General features: G+C 32.4%; 2 protein-coding genes across 12 annotated transcripts; one reads left to right on the top strand and one right to left on the bottom strand.

The window, feature by feature from the left end:
• Positions 1-99: 99 nt before the first annotated feature.
• Positions 100-1,103, bottom strand: baf (barrier to autointegration factor). Its single transcript, XM_034330661.2, has 3 exons — positions 865-1,103; positions 524-656; positions 100-297 (listed from the first exon to the last, which is right to left on the bottom strand). The coding sequence occupies exons 2-3, from the start codon at positions 647-649 to the stop codon at positions 151-153; spliced, it is 273 nt and encodes a 90-aa protein (XP_034186552.1). The 5' UTR covers positions 650-656; positions 865-1,103; the 3' UTR covers positions 100-150.
• Positions 1,104-1,511: 408 nt separating this feature from the next.
• On the top strand, positions 1,512-24,114 carry kis (chromodomain helicase DNA binding protein kismet). 11 transcript variants are annotated; one of them, XM_076692106.1, is made up of 25 exons: positions 1,512-1,867; positions 5,873-9,163; positions 9,248-9,657; positions 9,740-10,090; positions 10,162-10,450; positions 10,524-11,027; positions 11,179-11,403; positions 11,513-11,829; positions 11,900-12,374; positions 12,471-12,835; positions 12,937-13,132; positions 13,212-13,517; positions 13,602-13,893; positions 14,937-15,456; positions 15,542-15,631; positions 16,269-16,460; positions 17,124-17,538; positions 17,622-17,907; positions 18,142-19,403; positions 19,707-19,950; positions 20,040-20,319; positions 20,391-20,535; positions 20,607-20,727; positions 20,929-21,359; positions 21,449-24,114. In XM_076692106.1, the coding sequence occupies exons 2-25, from the start codon at positions 5,978-5,980 to the stop codon at positions 23,372-23,374; spliced, it is 12,828 nt and encodes a 4,275-aa protein (XP_076548221.1). In that variant the 5' UTR covers positions 1,512-1,867; positions 5,873-5,977; the 3' UTR covers positions 23,375-24,114. The 11 variants fall into 11 exon arrangements, with proteins under 11 accessions (XP_076548221.1, XP_076548218.1, XP_034186481.2 ...); XM_076692103.1 differs by having other exon boundaries at positions 20,607-21,359; positions 21,449-23,385; positions 23,638-24,114; XM_034330590.2 differs by having other exon boundaries at positions 13,602-13,887; positions 20,607-21,359.
• The last annotated feature ends 60 nt before the right edge of the window (positions 24,115-24,174 follow it).

Below are 24,174 nucleotides of genomic sequence, written 5' to 3'. Positions count from 1 at the left end.
TTTATATAGTTACTCTCGTTATATTAAAATTGTCTAAAATATTGGATTCACAAAAGTGAACTTGTTTTCACATTTTACATTAAAATATTATAATAGATAATCTGTTAGTAGTTTTACTTTTGCAATATTAACGTTATTAACTTTATTAATTTACAAAAATTCTTCACACCAATCTGAAAGGCACTGATAACAATCATTAGACTGTTTTGCATTAGCTGAACATGCATCTTTCATCCATTCTTGAAATAATTCTCTGTTCTTCTTTAAGACCAAATACTGCCCAAGAACTACATATGCCTATACATTTTAACAAATAAAAGGTATATGTAATTTCTCAATATTTGTTTAATAAATTTTTGAAGTATATTGCTTGATTTATATAAATAATATTACTTAAATGTTTGTTAAAAAAGTTCCTTTTAACATATTACTAAAAGAAAGAACAAAATATTTTCTTAAAATTATGCTTAGAATTTTCACAATTTTCAGATCACAATTTTATTTATAATAAAATGTATTATACCTTATCAAAGCCAGCAGCTTCTAATCTACGTCCTAAAACTTCTCCAACTCCAGCAAGATCTGTAACAGGTTTACTACCCATTGGCTCTGCCACAAAGTTTTTATGTTTCTGCGATGTGCTAGACATATTTCTTCTATAAACGAAAACATTTATTATTTAACAATGTATGTATAATGATATTAGATACTAATTCTTTATTTTCATAACAAAATAAGATTATAAAATGAAGAAAATCACATTTCTACTTCATATCTATAAAATTATGTTTGTACATACACATATCTTTTAATAGAAGAATTAAACAACTAAGTTCTAGTATAATATTTTTACAAAATACGTACACGTATTAATCTACTTTCATAAACTAAATTAAAATTTTTAATATTAATCACAGAAACTTTCCCTCTTTTTATATATTTTAAATTTTTGATAATACAAATAATATAATGGCAGTTATTTAGCCATTCACTGGAGACTCGAAATATATATGTTTTTATTGACAAGAGCTGTCCGATTAATAATAATGGCATAAAAAATACTATCTTAACTACGTGAACAATAGAGATTTATATAAAAATCAGTAAAAATGTAGAATGGAAACTCTTTCAGAATATGGCATTTGTAACGGCTGATTTCTATGTAGCAGGTAGAATTACAGTTTTCTGCTATGTTTTACGATGATTATATAAAATAATAAAAATTTAATTCAATCAACAATTAAGAATTTATATAGTATTTGTAAAATATTGGAAAGTTGTATAATATCTATATTGTCTTAAAAAATCTTCCTACGGTTTTTCAACATCTTTAACGTACGAATAATATTGATATAAATTGTTGAAACGACATTTAATTATACAACAATTTCAAAAAAGGCAATGAAATTTAACGAATTATTTTATTATCTCACAAATCTGATATGCCACACTATAAAGTGTCGACACCATCGGTGTATTTATATCCAGAAAGTGTTTCGTTTCTTGTCTGTACGTTTTCGAAATTGGGTTATTGTTAAAAAGATGGAGCGGTCAAGATGTGAAATAAGTAGAAGTGTGTATTGCCGTTAGAGTGTATTAAATTTTATTCTGATTCTTGGTAATAATAACTTTATAAAGTTCAAATTACTATGAATATTAAGAAAACAGAAAAAGTATAATTTTTGACATATATTGTGCTCCAATCACGGAAGAGCCATTATGTTGTGTCAACGTAATCGACGGCAGCACTGACGCCTCTTCAGTAATTAACCAAACAAAATGGACACCAAGATAACGATTAAGCGAACGTTGGTGTAGTAGATTTACATGGAATGTCCAGGAGAATGGGATTAACGTATTCATTACAGTGAGTCTTCATTTAATTTTTCATAAATTCTAACTTTTAATAATAATGTCTTAAGAACCTGTATAAATTGCTTGTACATCTGTAATTTAACAATATTGAAGCTTAATTTTGACACTTCAGTTTAGAATTAAATTATATTAATAGTGTATTACATTTATAAACATTATCTTAATATTAAATGAAATTTAGAATTTTCTTAAAGTTTAAAGTATTAATTTTTTTTAAGTACACTAATCTTATAATATTTCATGCTTATAATTTTTTGTATTATAAATGTCCTTTGGTATTTGTCTTTAAGGAAAATATAAATTCTTTGTATTTATTTAGATTTCCTATTTTATAATGAATTTTGATTTAATATTATAAGTGAAATTGTATTTAGTTTATTTTTGTATTGTATTCTAGATTGTACTTAATTTTTATCACCTTATATTTTAATTTCATTAAGCAACAAAACTATAATCATAGAACATTACTATAATAAAACTTTTAATTTTAATATACCATTAAAATTAATGCATATAAAATTATTCTTTTCAATATAATCCATAAATTTGTTATAATTTGTCTTAGATTCTATTGTTTAAATACAGAAGCTTAAAAGCTTAATCTTAATAAAACTTTAATTTCATTGATATAAACAAGGTAAGAATCAAATCATTTTTAATAAATAATTATAAACAGTTATTCCGAATTAATGTCATTAGTTTGTACATTGAAATAAAATCGTAAAAAGGGAATCTATCAGACAATAGAATGTATTTTATATTTCATTTCGTAATTTTTTGTTCATTTTCGTTTCGTAATTTTTTAATTTTTTTTTCGTTCATAAAAATCGCAAAAAATGTATTACATGATATTTAAAATTTTTTTTTATTTATTAAAAAATTAAATTGTATACGAGTAATAAAAAACTAAAAATTTAATTTTAAGAAAATTGTAAACATTTGTAATGTGTTATTAATCAATGTAGTATATAATATAACATAGTCTTTTCTATCTTATATTTGTATGCAATTAACAAAAATTAAATATAATATTAAATAAGGTTATGATTCATTAAAAATGTCGTGTATACATGTATGTATATACAATTTAAGCTTATACTTACTTAGAAGACAGGATTGGTTAATCGAATATCCTGCCCTGGTATCCTACTTTATAAGGTAAAATCTGATTGGTTCTCTTTGTGGTATAATTCGGACTCCGCCTTGCTACCGCCAATTGCGTTGTGTGTTTTTACCATGATACAGAACACTTTATGTACTCTAGGAGAATAATTCTCAGAAGGATATAATGTCCAGTTTCCTTTCTTTTTCTCGTTTTTTATTTTGCTATTTTGGCTTACACGTACATACACAGGACATATACTGTTTTTTGCTTATGTACTTACATGTAGATACATACACACACCAGTTAATGTATCTTTTTCTGCATGTATATATGTTCGCGCGAAGTTTATGATTTTCAATGTCTTACACTTTAAATAGTTACTTATTAATTTACGAATAAAAATATGGTGGTTTTTGTAGTTAATTTTGCTTAATTGATTTATATCGAATAACTACGATTTATAATTCAAACTTTTTTAAGAAGGTGTTTATGCAAGTACATTATCATTAATATAATTTTTAAAAAATATTTTTTTATGTTAGCTTTATAAAACATAATAAGTATCGCGTATACGTACAAATAATGTTCACAATCGACTTTTTGATTTAAATTTGTTATTATTTATTATATGATCATTATAAAATAAAATTATAATTTAAACTTGCGTGATCTAATCGTTCACAATATTTAAAATAGTTGTATGGTATACGATATACATGAAATCTTATATATTTTGAACAAAAATAAGGTCCTCAGTATTTGATTTATTTCTTTTTTCTCTTTTTTTGAAATGCATTACATATTTTTGTTTTTACTTTACTAACACATTTTTGTAATATTTAATAACAAGCTTTAAAGTGCTACATGCATTAATCTAGTTTAGTAGATGTTTGTGATTCTTCGATAATTTTCAATTTTTTAATTTTAAGCAAACACGTCCTTTCTGAAACGATAAAACAAAAATTTAACCAATTTAAATACAATCTTTTTTGTGTGTAGACACGATATATGCAAGTGTACCGTGCACAGGCGTTTATAAGTAGTGAAGAGAGATGCGCGCGCCACCAGGTGGTGCAGTGAGTGAGTGTGCGCGCATGATGTGAAAGGTAGCTGTGTAAGTTCCTACAGATGTCATGATGTTTAAGTGGTGTGTGTATAGCGGTCTCCGTCGTACAGGACAGGATAGGATAGGGTAGGGTAAGAGAGAAGAGTAGTTTTTCGTTGTGAACTTGGGGGGAGGGGGGGGGCAGAGATGTGTAGAATGATTCGGACACGCTTGCACCTCGACGGTCCGTGCCGCCGCAGCCGCAGCCGCAGCCACCGTCAGTGAAAACCTTGTGTACGCGCGCGCAAACAAGGGTGGTTTTTCGATAAAACATTAACATATAATTATATTTATCTAATAATACAAGTTTTCAGTTGTATTTGTACGAAATATACGGGAAAAATAGTGAATTATATGAAGTGAAGTGACGCTTTGGTGCTTGAATATCGAGCGTCGTGGTGGCCGCTATGAGTTCTCTCGGAAGCCCAAACGGAAATCTCTCACGATAATGGCGTACTTTCCGACGATCCGTGCTTTTTTTTCATGAAACCGTTTCAATTACTTTTGACATTATAATATACTCGTATTTTGTTCGTCGTGCGTTAAAATTTTTGCTGATTCAAAGAGAAATTCTCAAGAATAAAATACACTCGAAATAAAGTGTGAGAACTTTCTATACCCATCTTACAGTTTCTTCTGTTCACCCTTGTAATATACTTAATGTGTGTGTATTTTAGTTTATATTCTACGAGCACAAGAAATATTCTTTTGTACAGTTTAGTGCCACTGTTAGTGCTTCAGGTTCGTAAGGTGTTTTTTTTTTTAATTTGGTTTTTCATTTTATGTTTACGTATCCGTGCATTAATATTCCCTGATTGTATAGATTAAGTTTCCCAATTCTACCAGCGTGTCAATTAGTATCGTGCAATAATACCATATTGTTACTTTCAAAAGATATTGGTTAATTTAAAAGCTCATCAACAATTCATTAATTATAATTTCAAATTTTCATTATTATGTTTAAACGAATAAAGTATTAAGTAACTAATATGTTTTTAAACATTTAAAAATGTGAGTAGAAACTAATTGATTTTTTTAATGATATATTTTAATTTTTTATACCATTTTCATTGAAATTTTATTTAGAATATAGCAACAAATTGTAATTTTTATCTTTTGTATATGTATGGCTAAGTAACAGATCCTTTCTATTGTTTTTAATGAATATATGAAATCAAAGTATGTTATTTTTAGTTAATGTATATCACTTTTTATTTTTTTATAATATTAGGTTATATCAATCTGATTACACCATAAGAAAGTATAAATATCTTCAATATATAGAAAATGATGAATAAATTGTAATAAACTAAGTCTAGGAAAAATAAGCTTTGTACGATATTCACATTTTTAGAGAAATAAATGTAAATGTATAAAGCTTAAGTTCTTGAACATTTACACTTATCTTTTATGTCAATTATTATGCATTGAAAAGTAAATAGGGATATAAATATTTAGTGTGTGATGTTTGTTATGTATCTATTTTATTGTTTATAATAGTAGTACTTTAGGATATCTTTACATTTATAAAGATAAATGATAATAGTTTATACATATCTGTACATAGTATTACAAATGAGGACATCTTCCAAGGGGGAAAGGTTATAGCGATTATGAAAAATTAAGCCATAAGCGTATAGCTTTTCCCCTTTGGCATTTGTTACTATCAACATGTACATTTATATTGAATTATTTAAAACTAATATATATGATAATTGAACAAATATCTTAGTGAAATATAAAAAATTCTAAAATTTATATGAAGTTATTTGTACACATTGTTTCAGGCAAAAAAGACGTGAATTAACAATGGGCACGTTAATGACTATAAGAGAGACTATACAATATTCTCTTAAGCCTAAAATAGAGGCGAAGAGTCCTGCAGCATAGACATGGACTCGTACGATTTGTTTGGTGAAGATGTTAGTGGCTCGATGCTTGATGCTCTTCCTGACCTCGGGGGGAACGATCATTTTGACCCTGCAGGCACAACTAATTCTGTGGTAGTATCTAGAGATGGTCCTAACCCTGGTGTTAATGGAGGAGGGAGTTACATTAGTCAATCTTATATATCTCAAGAATCTTCGCTTCAAAAACTAACTTCATTTGGTGGACCTGAATTTGGAAGTTCTAATCAATTGCAAAATCCATCACAGCGCAATATGTTTAATCAGAATCTTGGAACATTTGACAGTGGTGCACCACAGCGTGCTATCGTGCCAGGAGCATTTCAAAATCAAGCTCGAAATATGGCACCGCAACATAGAGGACCTCATCCTGGTAGTGGAGGACAATATCCTAATTATAATGATAATATGTATTCAATGGAACAACAGCATTCAATGACTAGAGCAAATATGTCTATGGATCCAAGTATGCAAGGATGGCCAGGTAGTGGAAGTGCTTACCCACAAATGCAAAGACATTATAATCAGATGGCACCACAACCTGGTACTTATCGGCAACATATACCTCCACAATATTCTCATCAACAAGATCAGGGTGGAGTTATGAATCAAAAATTACAGCAACAACAACATTTCGGTAATCAGCAAAGCATGATAGGAACTATGGGTGTACCGCATCAAGCAATGCAAACGGGTGGAACGGGTAGTGTTTATCAACATATGGTTGGGCAACAGCAACATTATCAGCAAGGGAACTCAGTGACGATGTACCAAACGTCTCCTGGATATCCAGGCTTTGCTTCTGCTATTCATCAACAACAACAGCAGCAGCAGCAACAGCAAAATCAACAACCTCCACAAAGGATGCCACATCATCATCCATCTCATCCAACTCATCAAACACATCCTTCGCATACTCAACAATATCCTCAACATACACAACATCCTAATCCACAGCAACAACCAATAGATCCTCAATATTCCCATCATGCATCTTCAATGTTCAATCAACCTCAACATTCTGGACCAGCAACACAGTTTGGTACTGCCAAACATGCAACAAGTCCACAGTATCGTGCAACTTTTCCACAATTATCTCCTCAAATGTCACCTAGGCCTCAGATGTCACCACGACCACCAGCAGTGCAACAACAGATGTCTCCTAGACCTATTATGTCACCAGCTAAACCCAATACCTTATCCCCTCACCCACATGTTCAACTTCCACATCAACAATCAAATCAGCCTGCTACAATGTCTGTGTCACCTTGCCCTCCAGCTTCAATGCAAATGAATCCATCTTCACAACAAACTACACTTCAAGCACTGGAGCAAATGGTAATTCCTGGCGTTGCCGCATCAAATTCAAATGTTTCAAATCAAGATTACAATCAATACCAAGCACGCCCAGCGATGTCGCAAACACCGAACATTTTATCTCAGTCTACTGCACAAAATTCTATACAACCTATAACAGGTCCTAGAATGCCAATGCCAGCTCAATGGTCACATCAACAACAACAACAACAACAACAACAGCAGCAGCAGCAGCAGCAACAACAATCACAAATAAGGCCAAATACAAGTGAAGATAGACCTGTAGTGGAAGCTCAACCTCCTGTATCTGAACAAAGCACACCAATGTTTCCAGTAACGGGAACAGAAACTGTTCACAGTGTTGCAGAAACTACAACTAGAGATTCTACAGACTCTGTTCATAACCCAATTGAACCTCCAAAACAAGAAAGTGAAGTATTGCATCAAAATGTTCAGGAACCACAGCAGGATGTGCTTAATCAACCAACTGACCCTTTAATGCAAAATAATTCTCAAAATAATTCACCTTTGGAACATACAGCTGGAAAAATTTCTCAAGAAACTGTACAATCTTTACCAGCTTCTTCTAGTACAAATGGAAATGTTGATTGTCCAAGTTTACCAGCATTGCCTCAACAACAGATAACGCAAAGTCAAATTCAGACTCCTGTTTCTACCGTTGAAAATCAGAGTAAATGTGATACAAAACAGCCTGATCAGCATTTAGAAATAAATGCAGTAAGCTGTGCACCAGCTAGCAGTAATATAACTGCACACTCTCAGCAACCTGCAGTTAGCAGTCAAGCAACACAACAGCAGCAGCAGCAGCACAATCAACAGCAACCTATTAATTGTCCACAGCAACAAGTACAGCAAATTCATTTGAATCAGCCTCAGGTAGTATCGATGCAACAATCTCCAGTGCAATCTCAACAACCTTTGCAGCCTTCGCAACAACCACAACTGAGTCAAGTGCAACAATTAGGACAACAGTCTCAACAAGTGCAGCAAATCAATACTACTCAACAGCAAGCACCAATTGCTCAATCTCCACAATCTACATTAAATCAACCACAACAATCACAACCTCAAATTTCTCAGTCTCAATTAGCACAGCCATCACAGCCATCTCAGTCAACTCCTGTTTGTATATCACAACAAGTACCGCAACAATCAACACAACAATCTCAACCTCTTGTCACATCACAAGTTGGTATAGTGCCTCAAAATGCACCATTAATTCCACCTCAAATACCACATCAACCACAGTTACAAGCTCCCATACAAAATACAACTCCTCAGTTACCAAGTCAAACTAATCAAGTCCCTCCTACACATTTAAATGGTCAACAAATTCCTACAGTTAATCAGAGCAGTAGTATAGTATTACCTTCTCATCAAACTGCAGTGTCAGTGCCAAATTCACAAACTTCTCATCCTGTACAACAAAATTTTACGGAATACACAAATATCCCGAAAAATAATATCTTTCCAAATGAAATGATGGTGGGTTCTGGTCAACAATATCCTTCTAGTGGTGATATGATTAGTGGTAATACTATACCAAACATGTACAATATGCCACCAAATCCAACATCAACTGGAGTTACATCTGGTGGTTTTAGTACTTCTTGTACTCCCGTTACGCATCATCAAGAAAGAGCTGCTTTGCAACAACAGTTGCAAGAATTGTACTGCATGCCTCCAGCTACTGAGAATCAAGAAAAAATTGTTGCTATACAAGAAAAGTTACAAGCTTTACAACAACATGAGAGTAATGATCAATGTAATGGTGGGCCTCAGTGCATATTACAAACTCCTATGTTTACAACAGCTGTTGTGGATAGTCCACAGGTAAGTCATTGATTTATTATCTTTGTTTTGCTTATTTTCGAGAGAAAAAGGAAAAATGGTACAATCTTTTTAAACATTTAATAGGTTTCAAGCACTACTGGTCGTGGTCGTAGTAAAGGTACACCTAGAGCTAAAAAGAGCAGAAAGAAGGCCGATAAAGAAGCAGTTGCTCCTCCTATAGTTACTACTCAACAACAACCAGAACAGCCATTGTCAGATAATCAAGTAACTCCAGGAGATAGTAGCAATATTGTTGATAGTGCTGCAGATTCCGAGGATATCAAGCCATCTTCAGGTGATATAGAAGACGAATGGAACAAGGGTAGAAAATCACGTCCTCCTAGGAAACCGCGTAAACCAAAGGAACCAAAAGAACCGAAGGAACCAAAAGAGCCAAAAGTTAAAAAAGAACCAAAACCACCAAAGGAAGCAAAATCTCCTAAAGCACCAAGAAAGAGAAATAAAGATAAGGATTCAACAAAACGTAATAGAAAGTAAGTTATCTTATTTGTCTTTTTAAATATATATATGTATTTCTTAAGAGATTATTTCATCAAATACGTTGCATTTTCACAGAAAAACTAATCAGTCTGAATCGGCTGATGATGAAATTGCACAAGAAACAGAGGAAACTGCTGTTTCTGATTCAAGTGCAATTAAAGAAGCAGATGTAAAGTTATCTGAACCGTCCATTCAAGGTGATCAAGAGCAAGTAGATTCTTCAACTTCCGAGCCTTTGATAGTTGAAACAAAAGATCAAAGTAAGCAGAAAACGGAGTCGGAGGATAGTCCAACGGATGAGAAGAAAGAAGATAATTCAGATGCCGGTACAAACATAGAAACTGCTACTCCTAATAAAAAGAAAGCTGCTGCTCGTAAAAGATCTGTTGGAAAAGTTTCAGCAGGAAAATCTCCGAGAAGTTCGAAGTACGTTGTTTAAAATGTTTTTCTTTTGCAGTAAACGTTTCTTATTTTTAAGATTTATACAATCCTTTCAGAAAGCGGAAAAGTCGAATTGCGCCTGATTCTGACGGAGAAGAATTAGCGGCAACGCCACCACCATCTCCAGAAGCTGGGGATGATAATAAAAGACGTTCTGCGAGAAATACGCATCGTAAAAAATACGTAGATGACGTAATGCTTAGATTTTCCGATGACGACGTACCTCTTCAGGATGCTCAACTTTCTAAAAAAGTAGATGGTGTAAACACAACAAAACCTGTCTCTGTAAAAAAAGATAATGAGGGTGGTGAAGTTGGGCCAAATAAGCCTAATTTTGTATATATAGTATGTATTATATAATATTGTATTTTTTAATACTTCGAAATTTTAAATAAAAATCATTTTTATAACATTACAGAATACAACGGATGAAGATTCTATGGTTGTGCAACACATATTGTGTTCTCGTATAGGAAAGAGAGAGATTAAGCCAACAATTCCGGAAGTGAAAGCAGAATCATCCGAGGAAAAAAATGAAAATACCGTATCTGATACAAAGGGTGAGGAAAAAGAAGATGAATTAAAGGAAGAAGTATCTGAAAAAGAGTTGGTTTCGGAAGCAACCAACAAAGATGAAAAGGATGCAGAAATTTCTGAGGATAAAGACACTGATGATAATGATGTAAAAGATAAGAGTAAACATGAAGAAGCAGTTACAGAATCTAAACAAGAAAGTGCTGTAGTAGATGTAAAACCTCAAATAGTGGAAGTTGAGGAATATTTTGTTAAGTATAGAAATTTCTCATACTTACATTGTGAATGGAGAACTGAAGAAGAGTTATACAAAGGCGATAAACGAATTCAAGCCAAATTAAAGAGATTTAAACAGAGGCAACAACAAAATACGAATATCTTTGAAAATGTAACTATTGACTTATGAATTATGTACTTTATTAATAGTATCTGTTACTTACAGCCAATTATATTATTAATTACAATATTAATTATGATAATCTTGTATAAAAATAAAGAATTGTAAGTTAGTGATAAAAGGTAATTAATGGCTTTTTCAGACTGAAGATGATCCATTCAATCCAGATTTTGTGGAAGTGGACAGAGTACTCGATGAAGCAACCCACACAGATCCAACAACTGGAGAAACTTTAAAACATTATCTGGTTAAATGGCGATCTCTTCAATATGAAGATTCTACATGGGAACTAGAAGAAGATGTTGATCCAGAAAAGATAGCTCAATTTATAAAATTTAATAAAGTGCCTCCTAAAGATCAATGGAAGGTAATACATTATACATTATTTATGTATAGTTATTTTTTAAATTAAAATTATTAATAAAATTAAATCTAAGTCAAATATTTAATGCTCACCTGTATAAAAATCTATTTAGCCGAAAAAGAAACCAAATGCCTCAGCATGGGTAAAATTAGAAGAATCGCCAATTTACAAAAATAATAATAGTTTACGACCGTATCAATTAGAAGGTCTTAATTGGTTACTTTTCTCGTGGTATAACGGCCATAATTGCATTCTTGCGGATGAAATGGGCTTAGGAAAAACTATACAGTCCTTAACATTTGTGGACGCTGTTTATAAATATGGCATTCGTGGACCATTTTTAATTATAGCGCCTCTTTCAACCATTCCAAATTGGCAACGTGAATTTGAAAGTTGGACTGATATGAATGTTGTAGTATATCATGGATCGTAAGTTTACCAACTACATTTTCATATTTAAGATTAAAGTGCTTCGTACTATATACTTCATTGTTTACAGTGCAGCGAGTCGAACAATGCTTCAAGAATACGAAGTTTATTATAAAAATGAAAAAGGACAACAAATTAAAGATTTGATCAAATTTAATGTACTGATAACTACGTTTGAAATAATTATAACAGACTTTAACGAATTACGGGGATATAATTGGAGACTCTGTGTTATAGACGAAGCTCATAGGCTGAAGAATAGGAATTGCAAATTACTTGAAGGTCTTAGACAATTGAATTTAGAACACAGAGTTCTTTTATCTGGTACACCTTTGCAAAATAATGTCAATGAGCTTTTCTCGTTATTAAACTTTCTTGAACCAGTACAGTTTTCCAGTAGTGAAGCATTCCTTAAAGAATTTGGTAATTTGAGTAGTGAAAGTGAAGTTCATAAATTACAACTTCTTTTAAAGCCAATGATGTTGCGTCGACTTAAAGAAGATGTGGAAAAATCATTAGCTCCAAAGGAAGAAACAGTAGTTGAGGTAATTACAATTATTAACGAAAAATTTTTCGATTAAATTGATAAAAATTGATTTATTATTTTTTAATACATAATTTAATAATTTTTTTTCTTTTAGGTGGAATTAACAAATATACAGAAAAAATATTACCGTGGTATCTTAGAAAGAAATTTCTCTTTTCTCGCAAAAGGCACCACATCAGCTAACATTCCGAACCTTATGAATACAATGATGGAATTAAGAAAGTGCTGTATTCATCCATTCCTACTTAATGGTGCAGAAGATCAAATACAGTTGGATTATAAGACTGGTGAAAAGGAAGATTCAGAAGCTTATTACCATGCGCTAGTAAACAGCTCTGGAAAAATGGTTTTAATTGATAAATTGCTGCCGAAACTGAAAGCTAGCGGGCACAGAGTATTGATATTTAGTCAGATGGTGAAATGTTTAGATTTGTTAGAAGACTATTTATTGTATAAAAAGTAAGTTATTGATCTTATAATAACAATATTTATTGCGAATTTCTTTTCTTTATTCATGAAGATGTTGGTATCAAAATTCTCAGTTAAAAATACTTGTTTAGGTATCCATACGAAAGAATTGATGGTCGAATTCGAGGAAATTTAAGACAAGCTGCCATTGATCGTTATAGTAAACCTGATTCGGATAGATTTGTCTTTCTTCTTTGTACTAAAGCAGGGGGTCTAGGTATCAATCTTACAGCAGCAGATACAGTTATTATATACGACAGTGACTGGAATCCACAAAATGACTTACAGGTTAACAAATAAAGTAGTTATTAGAATATTTTATTAATTGTTAGATTAAAGTTAGATAAACTGAGTACTTTTTATACAGGCTCAAGCTCGATGTCATAGAATTGGTCAACAAAAGATGGTTAAAGTATATCGTTTGCTTTGTCGAAACACTTATGAAAGAGAAATGTTCGATAAAGCTTCTTTAAAACTTGGATTAGACAAAGCTATTTTGCAATCAATGAACACCAGCCAAGGAGGTAAAGATCCTAGTAATAAACAGTTGACTAAGAAAGAGATTGAAGATTTGTTAAAGAAGGGTGCTTATGGTGCTATTATGGATGATGATAATGCTGGAGATAAGTTTTGTGAAGAAGATATAGAACAAATACTTGAACGAAGAACACAGGTAAATTAAATAAATGCTTACTATTTAATTAGATTAAAATATTGTATTTAAGTAGTGTTAATGTAAGTAATTTCAATCGCACAGATTATTACGATAGAAGCGGAGAAAGGTTCAACGTTTTCAAAAGCTAGCTTTGCATGTTCTTCCAATCGATCAGATATTAATATTGACGATCCAGATTTTTGGAAAAAATGGGCAAAGAAAGCAGAAATTGATACGACGGAGAAAAAGGAAGAAGATGAATTAGTAATATCAGAACCAAGACGAAGAACACAAATCAAACGATATGGCCATGATGAATCTGTTGTTATGTCGGACCTCGATAGTTCAGATGATAACAGCGATGATGAAACAAGTAGTGGGTTAACAGGTAGAGGTATGTTCGTTATTAAATGCATGTTAAAACACAATACCATTCTTAGCATTATTACTTCATCGAATTACTGTGTTACCTGACGTGGATTACTGATCTACGGTAATTACAAAGGTATAGAGCCATGTTTATATATTTTGTTCGAGATATTTTTAACAATATTCCTATTGCAAACTGGTAGTCTCGTTATCAATTTAATACACTCATGAAATACATTCATGAAAATTTTCGTACACTGAAATATAAACTGTTCAAGACGTTTCAAAAGTTAATATTATTCCGTGAAAGTGACCCATGATTGAGTGTACATTAATAGGTGATCTTAATAACACGAACTTAAATAAAACGCAGTAAAATATAACTTTTTTTTTATTATATTTTTTTTTTTAACTAACATACTAACATCTTTATACACATGGAGAAACATAATTATGCTTACGCATGTCCAGTGTGATAAGTTTAAATATATAGAAGTATTTTTATTTTTGCTGAATAAGCTATTGTCGGTGTTATTCTATTATATGAAGTTCCAAAATTATGCCAAATGTTTCCTACAGTAAAAAAAAATCCTTAAAAACATGTTACATAATTTTGGAATACATGCAATGCATGGCAAACACTTCTGCTTCTAACATATAAAATCCCTAATTTTTAATTTCATATAAAGTTACAAATAATTATTATTTCTTTTTGATAAAAGTTTTATGATATGTCTGCACTTCCACCTAATATCGCCTAATTCACCAGTTAACTCTTAATAGCATTTCATTTAGCACGATATATTATTTTTGAATCGCAAGAGAAAAAGTTTATTTCTTATTCCTTTTACTTAAAGTTTCTAATCATATACATTCATTAATCTGAAGCAAATACACCATTTTAGTAACACTTCTATTTGTGTGCTTGCTACTTTTATATTGTAGTTTACTATTATTACAAAATCATTCGTGGTTCTGTCTTGAGAAGTTAAATTTATTTATATTTTATATATCCCTATGAAACATTTGATGATGAAGTTAATGTATGTCTGTATTTGTTATTATAAGGTAAAAAACGAAGAGATAAATTTAATAAAAAGACTCGGAAGTTTTGCGACGAATACGTTCCCCGAGAAGGTGAGGTGGTGTACGGTAGCTGGGCAAGAAGTGAATGCTTTAAAGTTGAACGAGGTTTACTCACTTTCGGATGGGGTCGATGGGAAGAAATTCTTCAACACAGCCAGTTTCGTCGAGGATGGCGTGAAGTTGATGTTGAAGATTGCGCACGGGTCATTTTACTATACTGTCTTCGTTACTATCGTGGCGATGAAAAGATCCGTAACTTTATTTGTGATCTTATCACGCCTGTGGAAAACGGAGAGAAGATAAAAAATGTATGTGTCAATACCGGTGGACGAAATAATAGGCAAAAGAAGAAAGGACGAGTTAGGGAAGGTAGAGAAACACGTGGATCAATGATTAACGGAGGTCCAAATGATCCTAATCATTGGAGTAATGCTGAGAAATATGATGGAGATATATTTCTTGAAAGCAACTACAGGAAACACTTGAGTCGTCACGCAAATAAGTAAGTGCAACAAGCAGATGGTAAACAATTTTAAATTGATTAAACTATATAAAACAGTGTAATTAATTTTGTTTATTATATACAGGGTACTTTTACGCGTCCGAATGCTTTATTATATCAAGCACGAGATTATTGGAGATTTAGTCCAACATATTTCTGATGGTGTTCACGTCAGGTTAGTGATTTTATATACTCATATTACTTACAAACCTCCATTATTCTGTGCTCAACCAACTTATCATAAAATATCATGCACTTACATGCTTATACAAAGCTTTATAGTTGCATGTGCAATGTATTTGTTTATCCTGGGAGCTGTAATTGTATGAGGAATGCTCATAGAGCTAAATTGTTTACTTTGTAACTCTATAAAAGAAAAACCATTAATCACTGATCCTATATTAACTAATATAAATATCATCCCAATCCTGTTCTATAAATATCTATATAAATATAAACACAAATTTTTAAAATACTATAACCACTTTATACGGCTTAAAATGGTCAAAAATGGTCAACTCAGCAATGGTCATGGTAAGAAACAATTTAAAAAGCAGTGCACTGTATTAAAGGGGCAAACAGAACAGGAAGTTAAAGTTTTTAACCGTTTATTTTAAAAAAAAAAAAGAAAAACAAAGAATTATAAATAATAATTTAAGTTTATTTCATAAAATAAGCTTTTCTATATTTATTTAATAACAAATATTGTGGTTCATGAGGTTATTAAAATTCATGGAAATATAAACTTTTATAATGTTAATATCTAATTGGCATACATAAATTGGCAAATTGTAAATGAAACCGCCCTACAGTGCGTTGCGGATAAACCCTCCACAGTTGACGGAACGACCAGCGAAGTGGTGGGACTTGCAAGCAGACAAATCCTTAATAGTTGGCTGCTACAAACACGGCTACGAGAATTACGACCAGATGAGGATCGATCCCGCGCTTTCTTTCATTTCAAGCTGTCCTCCCCCTTCCCAGTCTCAGATTATACAAAATAAGTAAGTAATTATTCTCTTTATGCTGTTTTTTTTTTTTTTTATATACATATATATCTATGTGCCACTGCTGTTTTATTCTAACATACATTGCTTGCATGTTGTTTAAATTCGCTTAAGATAATGCTTCTGCTGGAATTAGTGTAAATTTTCCTTTTCATTTTACTCATATTTTTATTCGTAATTTAACAACGAAATAATTCTGTATTTCCATCTGTTTTAAAATATTACTTTCTACAAGCTTTTATTTACAGTGGAGAAGAATGATGTACATGTACACCAGACAATATTCAGAGATTACTTAGTGGTTTTCAGTCAGTTTAAAATAATAGAAAAGAAAGTCAATTCATTAATAAATTTAAATAGATCATCTCATATATGCTTAATAATGTCAAATTTATAACATAATTTATTGGTATCTATAGCATTTTAAAATGGTAAATGTACAAATGTTGTTGATTTGAATATTGTAAATTCTTAAATTGTAGTTTCAAATTAACTATTATATTCACAGTTAAGTATATTGGGTGTGTTTCTATAAATATACGCGCGTTAGGAATATTTTTTTAGTAGAAATTGAATCAACTATAAAAGTTACATGACTTCTTATTTTATACATATGTGTAATCAAAAATATAATTTCAATTTAATTGTTCAAAATTTCAGTAGCAGCAGCAGAGATGATACTAGCTTGGAAAATGATATTGAAGATGCTGAATCTATTGGAATGATGAAAGATTCAAAAGATTCCGACAAATTTAGTCGAGAAACACCTACCGATTCACCTGCTATATCTAGTAAAGCAGATACACCTGGGCCAGAACCTAGTAGCAGTCATGAAGGAAATGATGGTTTGCTCGATGATGAGAAGGCTTGGCCTTCTGTCGTTGACCTTAACACCCGTTTGCGTCGTGTAATTTCTTCTTACCAACGAAGCGTGAAGAAGGAAGATGTTAAAGTATTACAAAAATCTAAAACAGGAATGGAAAGTGAAACATCTATAAATCATAATTCACCAATGAATGAACCACCTTTAAATATGCAAGGGTGGGATTTACAACAACTCGCTATGTATCTTTTGGTGAGATATAATATTTAATATACTACTTAACTATAACAATTTCTAAAGTATAATTTATTTCTTATTTTACATAATTTATACAGAAAATGGAAAGAAGAGAAAAAATGGAAGCTATGGTGAAAGAAAGAGAGCGAACTCGTATCGAAGAACAAAAAACTAAATGGTCTCGTCGTGAAGAAAGTGAATTTTTACGAGTTGTTTCTACATATGGTGTTAATTACGATAGAAAAAAAGCACAATATGATTGGACTAAATTTAAAAGTATAGCCAGATTCGATAAGAAAACAGATAATGATCTTACAGATTACTATATGTCTTTTAGAGCAATGTGTAAAAAGGCATGTAATGCTAAATTGAATGATGAAGATGGTACGTTTATAATTTTATTCGTTTTATAATAGTTAGTTATCAATTTATCCTTGATTTTTTGCAAACTAAATGTCAGAAATTAATATAATATTAACACTCATTTAAGAAAAATATATCCATAATGAAATGTTTGGATGTACCAAATTAAATAGGACAATGTAACATCAAATAGTTACTAAATATATTTTATTTTTGAGGTTTTTAAAATATTAAAACATGTTTTACACATCTCAGATTTTTCAGACGTTGCTGTTGATCACCTTAGTCCAGCAAAAGCGAGACAAATATTAGATCGCGTAGATCTCTTGAGCAAGATTCGTGAAGAAATTTTATCTCATCCTCATTTAGAAGAACGGCTCTCGTTATGTCAACCATCAGGTGACACTCCTGATTGGTGGCAACTCGGTAAACATGACAAGGAATTACTTCTTGGAGCTGCAAAGCATGGTTTAGGCCGTACAGATATAACTATTCTAAATGATCCTGATTTCTCATTTCATAAACTTCTAAATAAAAATATGTATAGCAATATTCAAACGTCAAAGATTACAGACAAATCTGAAAAAGCAATTAAAATTGAAAATAGGGAAGACATATTGAAGTTTGATAAAGATGAAATCCTTGTAAAGTTAGAAAAAGGTGAGGGTACTTTAAAAATAGAGAAAGTTGGTGCTAAGAAAGATAAAGATATAAATGTGACAGATAAAAGAACGGAAAATACAGATTCGGAAAAGAGCCAAGTAGAGTTAACTATAATTAAAGCCGAAAATAAAGTTGAAGAGAAGCCTATTAGTAATGCGTTAACTATTACAACGGTTGCAAGAAGTACATCAACAGATAAAGACCATATTCCAAAAGTAAAAACTGAAGAAAAAAGCGAAATAGTAATAGAATCAATAAAAAATGAACCTTCTAAGACTGATCAAATCATGGGGACTAATAAAACAGATGAAGTAAAAGCAAGTAATGTAATTAGAAGTGCTGAAGAAACGGTAACAACAATAAAGACAGAAATAGAAAATCAAACTAAAGAAAAAGAAGCACCGAAAGTAGTTGAAAAGGAAAATCAAGACGAAAAATCGAAAGAGCTTCAGACGCAAGATACTTCCAAAGAGACAAATGAAAAAAGTTCGACAGAGCAAAAGGAAAATACGGAAGGAACAGAAAAATCAACTGAAAATAATGAAGATGTAACACCTGAAAGTGATAAAGTTAACGTAAATGCAGTAACTGTTAAAGAAGAAATAGAAGTACAAGAGGGAAAAACAACAGATACGTGTAAAGATAAAGCAAAAGTATGCAAACTCGAAGATAAATGTAACGTTCAAGCAGCAGAACTTAAAGCGATGTTTCCTGATTTGGAAGTTATTCAACCTTTGTCACGACTGACGCAAATCGATACATTTGTTCTTCGAGACAAAGCAATAGATTATAATGAGCCCACAGTTGTGCAACTTTTATCACACACTAGTAATAATGCTGTGAAATGGCCAAAGGTAATTAGAATCTAATTAACTTATATAATACTTTTATACACATTCCAATCTGATTCAGGGAATTATAAAATGTACATGATGTCTTAAATGTTTTTAAACTTAACACATACGACTGGTAGCGTATGGAAAAATTGTATGTTTGGAGTTAATTGATGCATTAGAAGAAGATCGAATAATATGTTGTATTTATCATATTTGGCTTGTATAAGCAAGTCTATAAAAAGAAAATATTCATTTTTTTGTATGTATCTTTATCATTATAATATCGTATTGGATTTTCATATTTTTATTCATATTTTTTAGGAGCATGCAATTGAAGCTCGTTTAATGCATATTGTACACGCGATTGAACATAAAGAATGGCCTGTGTCTGTGAACTTCAGTGCTGGTGATGAATCAGATATTCCTTCGAATGAAAAAGAATGTTCAGAGGTGATAACTATAACTACTGATCACGGAATGTCACGTAATACAACACCTGGAAATAATGTATCACAATCTAAAAAACGCAAGAGGCATATTGCTATTGATGTCGAAACTGAAAGAGGTATTCAACAAAATCAATTATATATTTCATCATTGTATTATTTCAGTTTATTGTTTAATTCTTATTTATCATATTCTCCCCTTTTTTAGCAAAGCTCCATGCATTATTAAATAGTAGTAGCCATACGGTTACTCAGTCACCCGCAACTTTAAGTAAACCTACTGTGTTGTCTGGCTCTAATACGTGGGAAATGAACGATGAATCGCCGTCCGAAGAATCGAGACGTTCGACACCGGTTCAACCACCTCCAGCGCATCAACAAGCACGAACACCAAGTATACCTTTCGATTTAAAATATACAGTTCCTGGAAAACCAACTGTTATTCCTGGAACTTCTAGTACTTTAACACCTATTGATTTATCTGCCGGGTAAGATTTTATTTCATAAACGTAAAAATAATGTTATATGTGTATTTTTACTGGCATTGTACACGTTTCAGATATCCAAAAACAAGCACTGATAACAACAAAGACATTATGAACGAAGTTCAAGACTTTTCAATGCCAAATAAAAATAAACAAATTAGCAGTAATAAAGGAAAATTAGATAGTATGTTAGATAAATTAATGAAAAGAAAGAACTGTGTATGTATATTCGTTGTTTAAAAAATGGTATAATATGCGGATAAATATTTATGTATATGCTCTTTTGTTAGCCTACAGATGAACCTGTAATGGGAAAGGAGAAGAAACGTAGAAAATTGGATGAAATAGTACTAGGATTAAGTGCAGCGAAAGAACAGCAAAGCAGTCACTATCCTGAACATAGTAAAAAAAGTACAATTACACCAAATGTTACTGTAACTCCAACTTCAGCGCCAATGGGGCTTCCAAATCCTCCGTCAAGTACCCAAAAACCTTTTTCTATTACTGTCACTTCAATCCCTTCTTCGCGAGCATCGAATTCTACTTCTGGATTACCTCCTCCTTCTTTACATTCGCACAAAGATAGTTTTTCTGCTTTACTTGTTCAAGCAGAGCAACAAAATCGCGAATTTAAAAAACAACAGCAACATCAACAACAATCTCAACAGCAGCAATCTCAACAACAGCAGCAACAGCAACAACAACAACAGCAGCAGCAGCAGCAGCAGCAGCAGCAGCAGCAGCAACAAAATTTCAATTCAACGCATTCTTCATCATCGAGTGGTCACAGAAAAAGTTACGAAGCGATGATTGCAGATATTAACAAAGTTGCTGAATACTCTTCTAAGATCGGCTCGTATTCTCATGAAGCTAAAGTAAACAAGTGGTTAGCTGAACAAACTGCCATGTCTGAGCAATTAGGTGCAGAGTATTTAAATGCTCCTAGACGGCGGCGGCCACGTGTTGATCCATCCTTACTGGATTGGAAGAAATTAACGGGTGAAGAGAACGTTGCTGTAATTAATAGATTAACGGGCAAAAAGGTTTGAATAGAACGAACTTTTATTAATGATTCAATATAATTATATTTTCATATTTGTAATTATACTATATTAAAAAATATTTATTTTAGGTTACTGGGAGTAAAGCGCCACAATTAAAACGATTAGGCCAATGGTTGATTGAAAATCCAATGTTTGATGTAGATCCAAAATGGGCAGAACTTGTAAAAGAACGTGGAAATCTTCCACACGATTTGCAAAAGAGATTATCAGGAAATGATAGAAGTAACGCAAATAAGGGTAAAAGTCCAGGAAGACCTCCCATGATGCCAAGCCCTAATAGTCAGCAATCTGCGAATCAAGCTAACCTGGCTGCCACGTCGATGGCTTCAGGTTTAAATTTCTCTTCGCTGGGTAATTTAAATAACTCACTTTTGTCTGGACTTTCTCTTGGCAATTTCGATCCAAAGAACAATCCTCTTCTAATGCCGTTCGGCGGTTTACCCAATCTGGGTGCATTGAGTGGATTAGGCAATCTTAATAATCTGAGTAACATGAGTTTAACGAATTCTTTATTCGCAAATCTTGCTGGACTTGGTTTACCATCTTTAGCGGGTATGGAAGCTGCTTTGAGTGCAACAGCAACTAGCACAGCAGCTGAAACGAATCCAGTTGTTAGTTCTGTCAGTAGCAAAAATACAGGTTCCACTAATATCAGCAGTGCTAGTAAATCATCACGGAACAAATTGGAACCTCCTACAAGTAAATCTTTGGTGCCTTCAACTTCATCAGCATCATCTACGATACCAACCACGACACCATTTCCATTCTTTTTCCCAAATCCCAGTCTTTTATATACTCCATTGGGTTTGGGTGGTTTGAATCCATTTTCAATGCAACCTGGTGGAGTATCATCGGCCTATGAAAGTCTCGCCCAGTGTGGACTTTTAAATCCATCAACATCAAGTGCATCGACAGTACGTAAACCTACATCGTCGGCAAGTAATTCAAGACAACGCGACACAATCACAGAATCAACAACTAAACGAAAAGATGCAGAAAAGAAATCCAGGTATTCCATTGATCCTGGGATAACGTTGCAACAGTATACGGATATGACGTTGCAACATGAGGAACGACGAAAAATAGAACAAGAGAAAAGAGAAAATTTGGAACAAAACGATGTAGCGGATTTATCCGACAGACGAACTGAGAGAAAGAACAAAGAACAAGAAATGAAAGAAGCTTTGGAGCATTTAAGTAGAACTAGTGCGGAACTTTTAACGAGAAACCTTGAAGATCAACGATCGAATGAAAAAAGAAGTCGGAACGTAGAGCATAGTCAGGGTTCTGAACAACAGACATCGGGAATGCTTGAAATAACTCTCGAACCCATCAATAAGAAACCGAGAATTGATATTGAAGTCAGTAGCAAACCTGTGACAAGCACAGCAACCACGCCAATAACGTCTGCTGATGGGTCAACAGGTGAAACGGAGCATGCAGCACGATCATCAGTTGTAACAGTTAAACAAAGCTGCATAGAAGAGAGTAATACTTTTAGTGAACAATCATCAAATACTAATAAAAAAGAGACTGATGAAACAGTTGCTACAATAACAACTATATCGACACCTACAATTACAGTTACAGTTGCATCTACAGCTACGCCTACATCTACACCTACACGTACGCCTACACCTATATCTACGCCTACATCTACCCCAACGTCTACGCCTACATCTACATCCATCATTACACCTACCTCGACGACATCGGTAACAATAGGTTCAGAAGATGCAGCTACATCACAGTCAAGTACTAATAACGCTAAAGGTGATACGTCAAAGCTTTCATCAGAAGTGGAAGAAGATAATAAAGGTACTAAAGGGAAAAAGGCGCGAAGTGGGAAACGGCTAAGTGTAGAGCCCCCGATGGAACGAAAAAATCTTCGCTCTAGTGCTGGAAGACAGGCGAGAGCTGCAGCAGAACGACAAGCCAGGATGGAGGGTGAACTACAATCTGATTCACAAGAAACTCACACAACGACCGAGTGAAGTGAAATAAAGTGAGTTCTGAATAGTACTGGTGATGTTAATAATCAAATCTTCCGTTGTGGCGATTATTTTTATTGCAAAAGTTCTGCAGTATTCGCACAACGATTTCCAGATAATTGTCGATTTATATAAACATTTAAATTTATGACTTAATGAAACGACAATTCTTAATTAAACAGAGCACAAGTGCATTCAAGGAACTTTAAATACAAAAAAAAAAACAAAATGAAAAACATTTATAAAATTTAATTTTTTCTTTCCAGTTTATAGGAAAGAAATGGGACAAATAATAAATAACAAGTAAACCACATACACATTACCATTACTATCATTACGAATGTATAACATGAAGTTGTTAAGTATGAAGGCTGGCAATAGTATTTTATCATTCGATATATTGTGTGGTAATTAACTTTTAATTATATAACATTACAATAACAAAGTATAATTTTGTTAAATTTATTATTCTTTATGATCTTTATTGATTTTGACGAGGGACTGTTTTATATAACTGCTGTCTACTATTGCGTAGTTGCGCAACACTTCAAGGATTATTCAGACATAAGATATAACCATAATGTAGTAAATATAGTAATAACTTAATTAAAAAAAGAAAAAGCAGTGTAAATATTATATACATTATGCCTAGAGACCGTAAGTGATCGTGTACTTGGAAAAATGTATATAACACAGTGTACTTTTAATTACATTAGGTAATACAATAAACAGCTTTTTTTGTTGTTTGCAAATGCCAACATTAGAATCCTTGTTTTAATAATTACGCGTACCTTTATCAATGA

This window comes from Osmia lignaria, chromosome 14 (genome assembly GCF_051020975.1).
Source record: "Osmia lignaria lignaria isolate PbOS001 chromosome 14, iyOsmLign1, whole genome shotgun sequence".
NCBI classification, from domain to species: Eukaryota; Metazoa; Arthropoda; class Insecta; order Hymenoptera; family Megachilidae; genus Osmia; species Osmia lignaria.
This window is presented reverse-complemented; position numbering and strand designations above follow the sequence as displayed.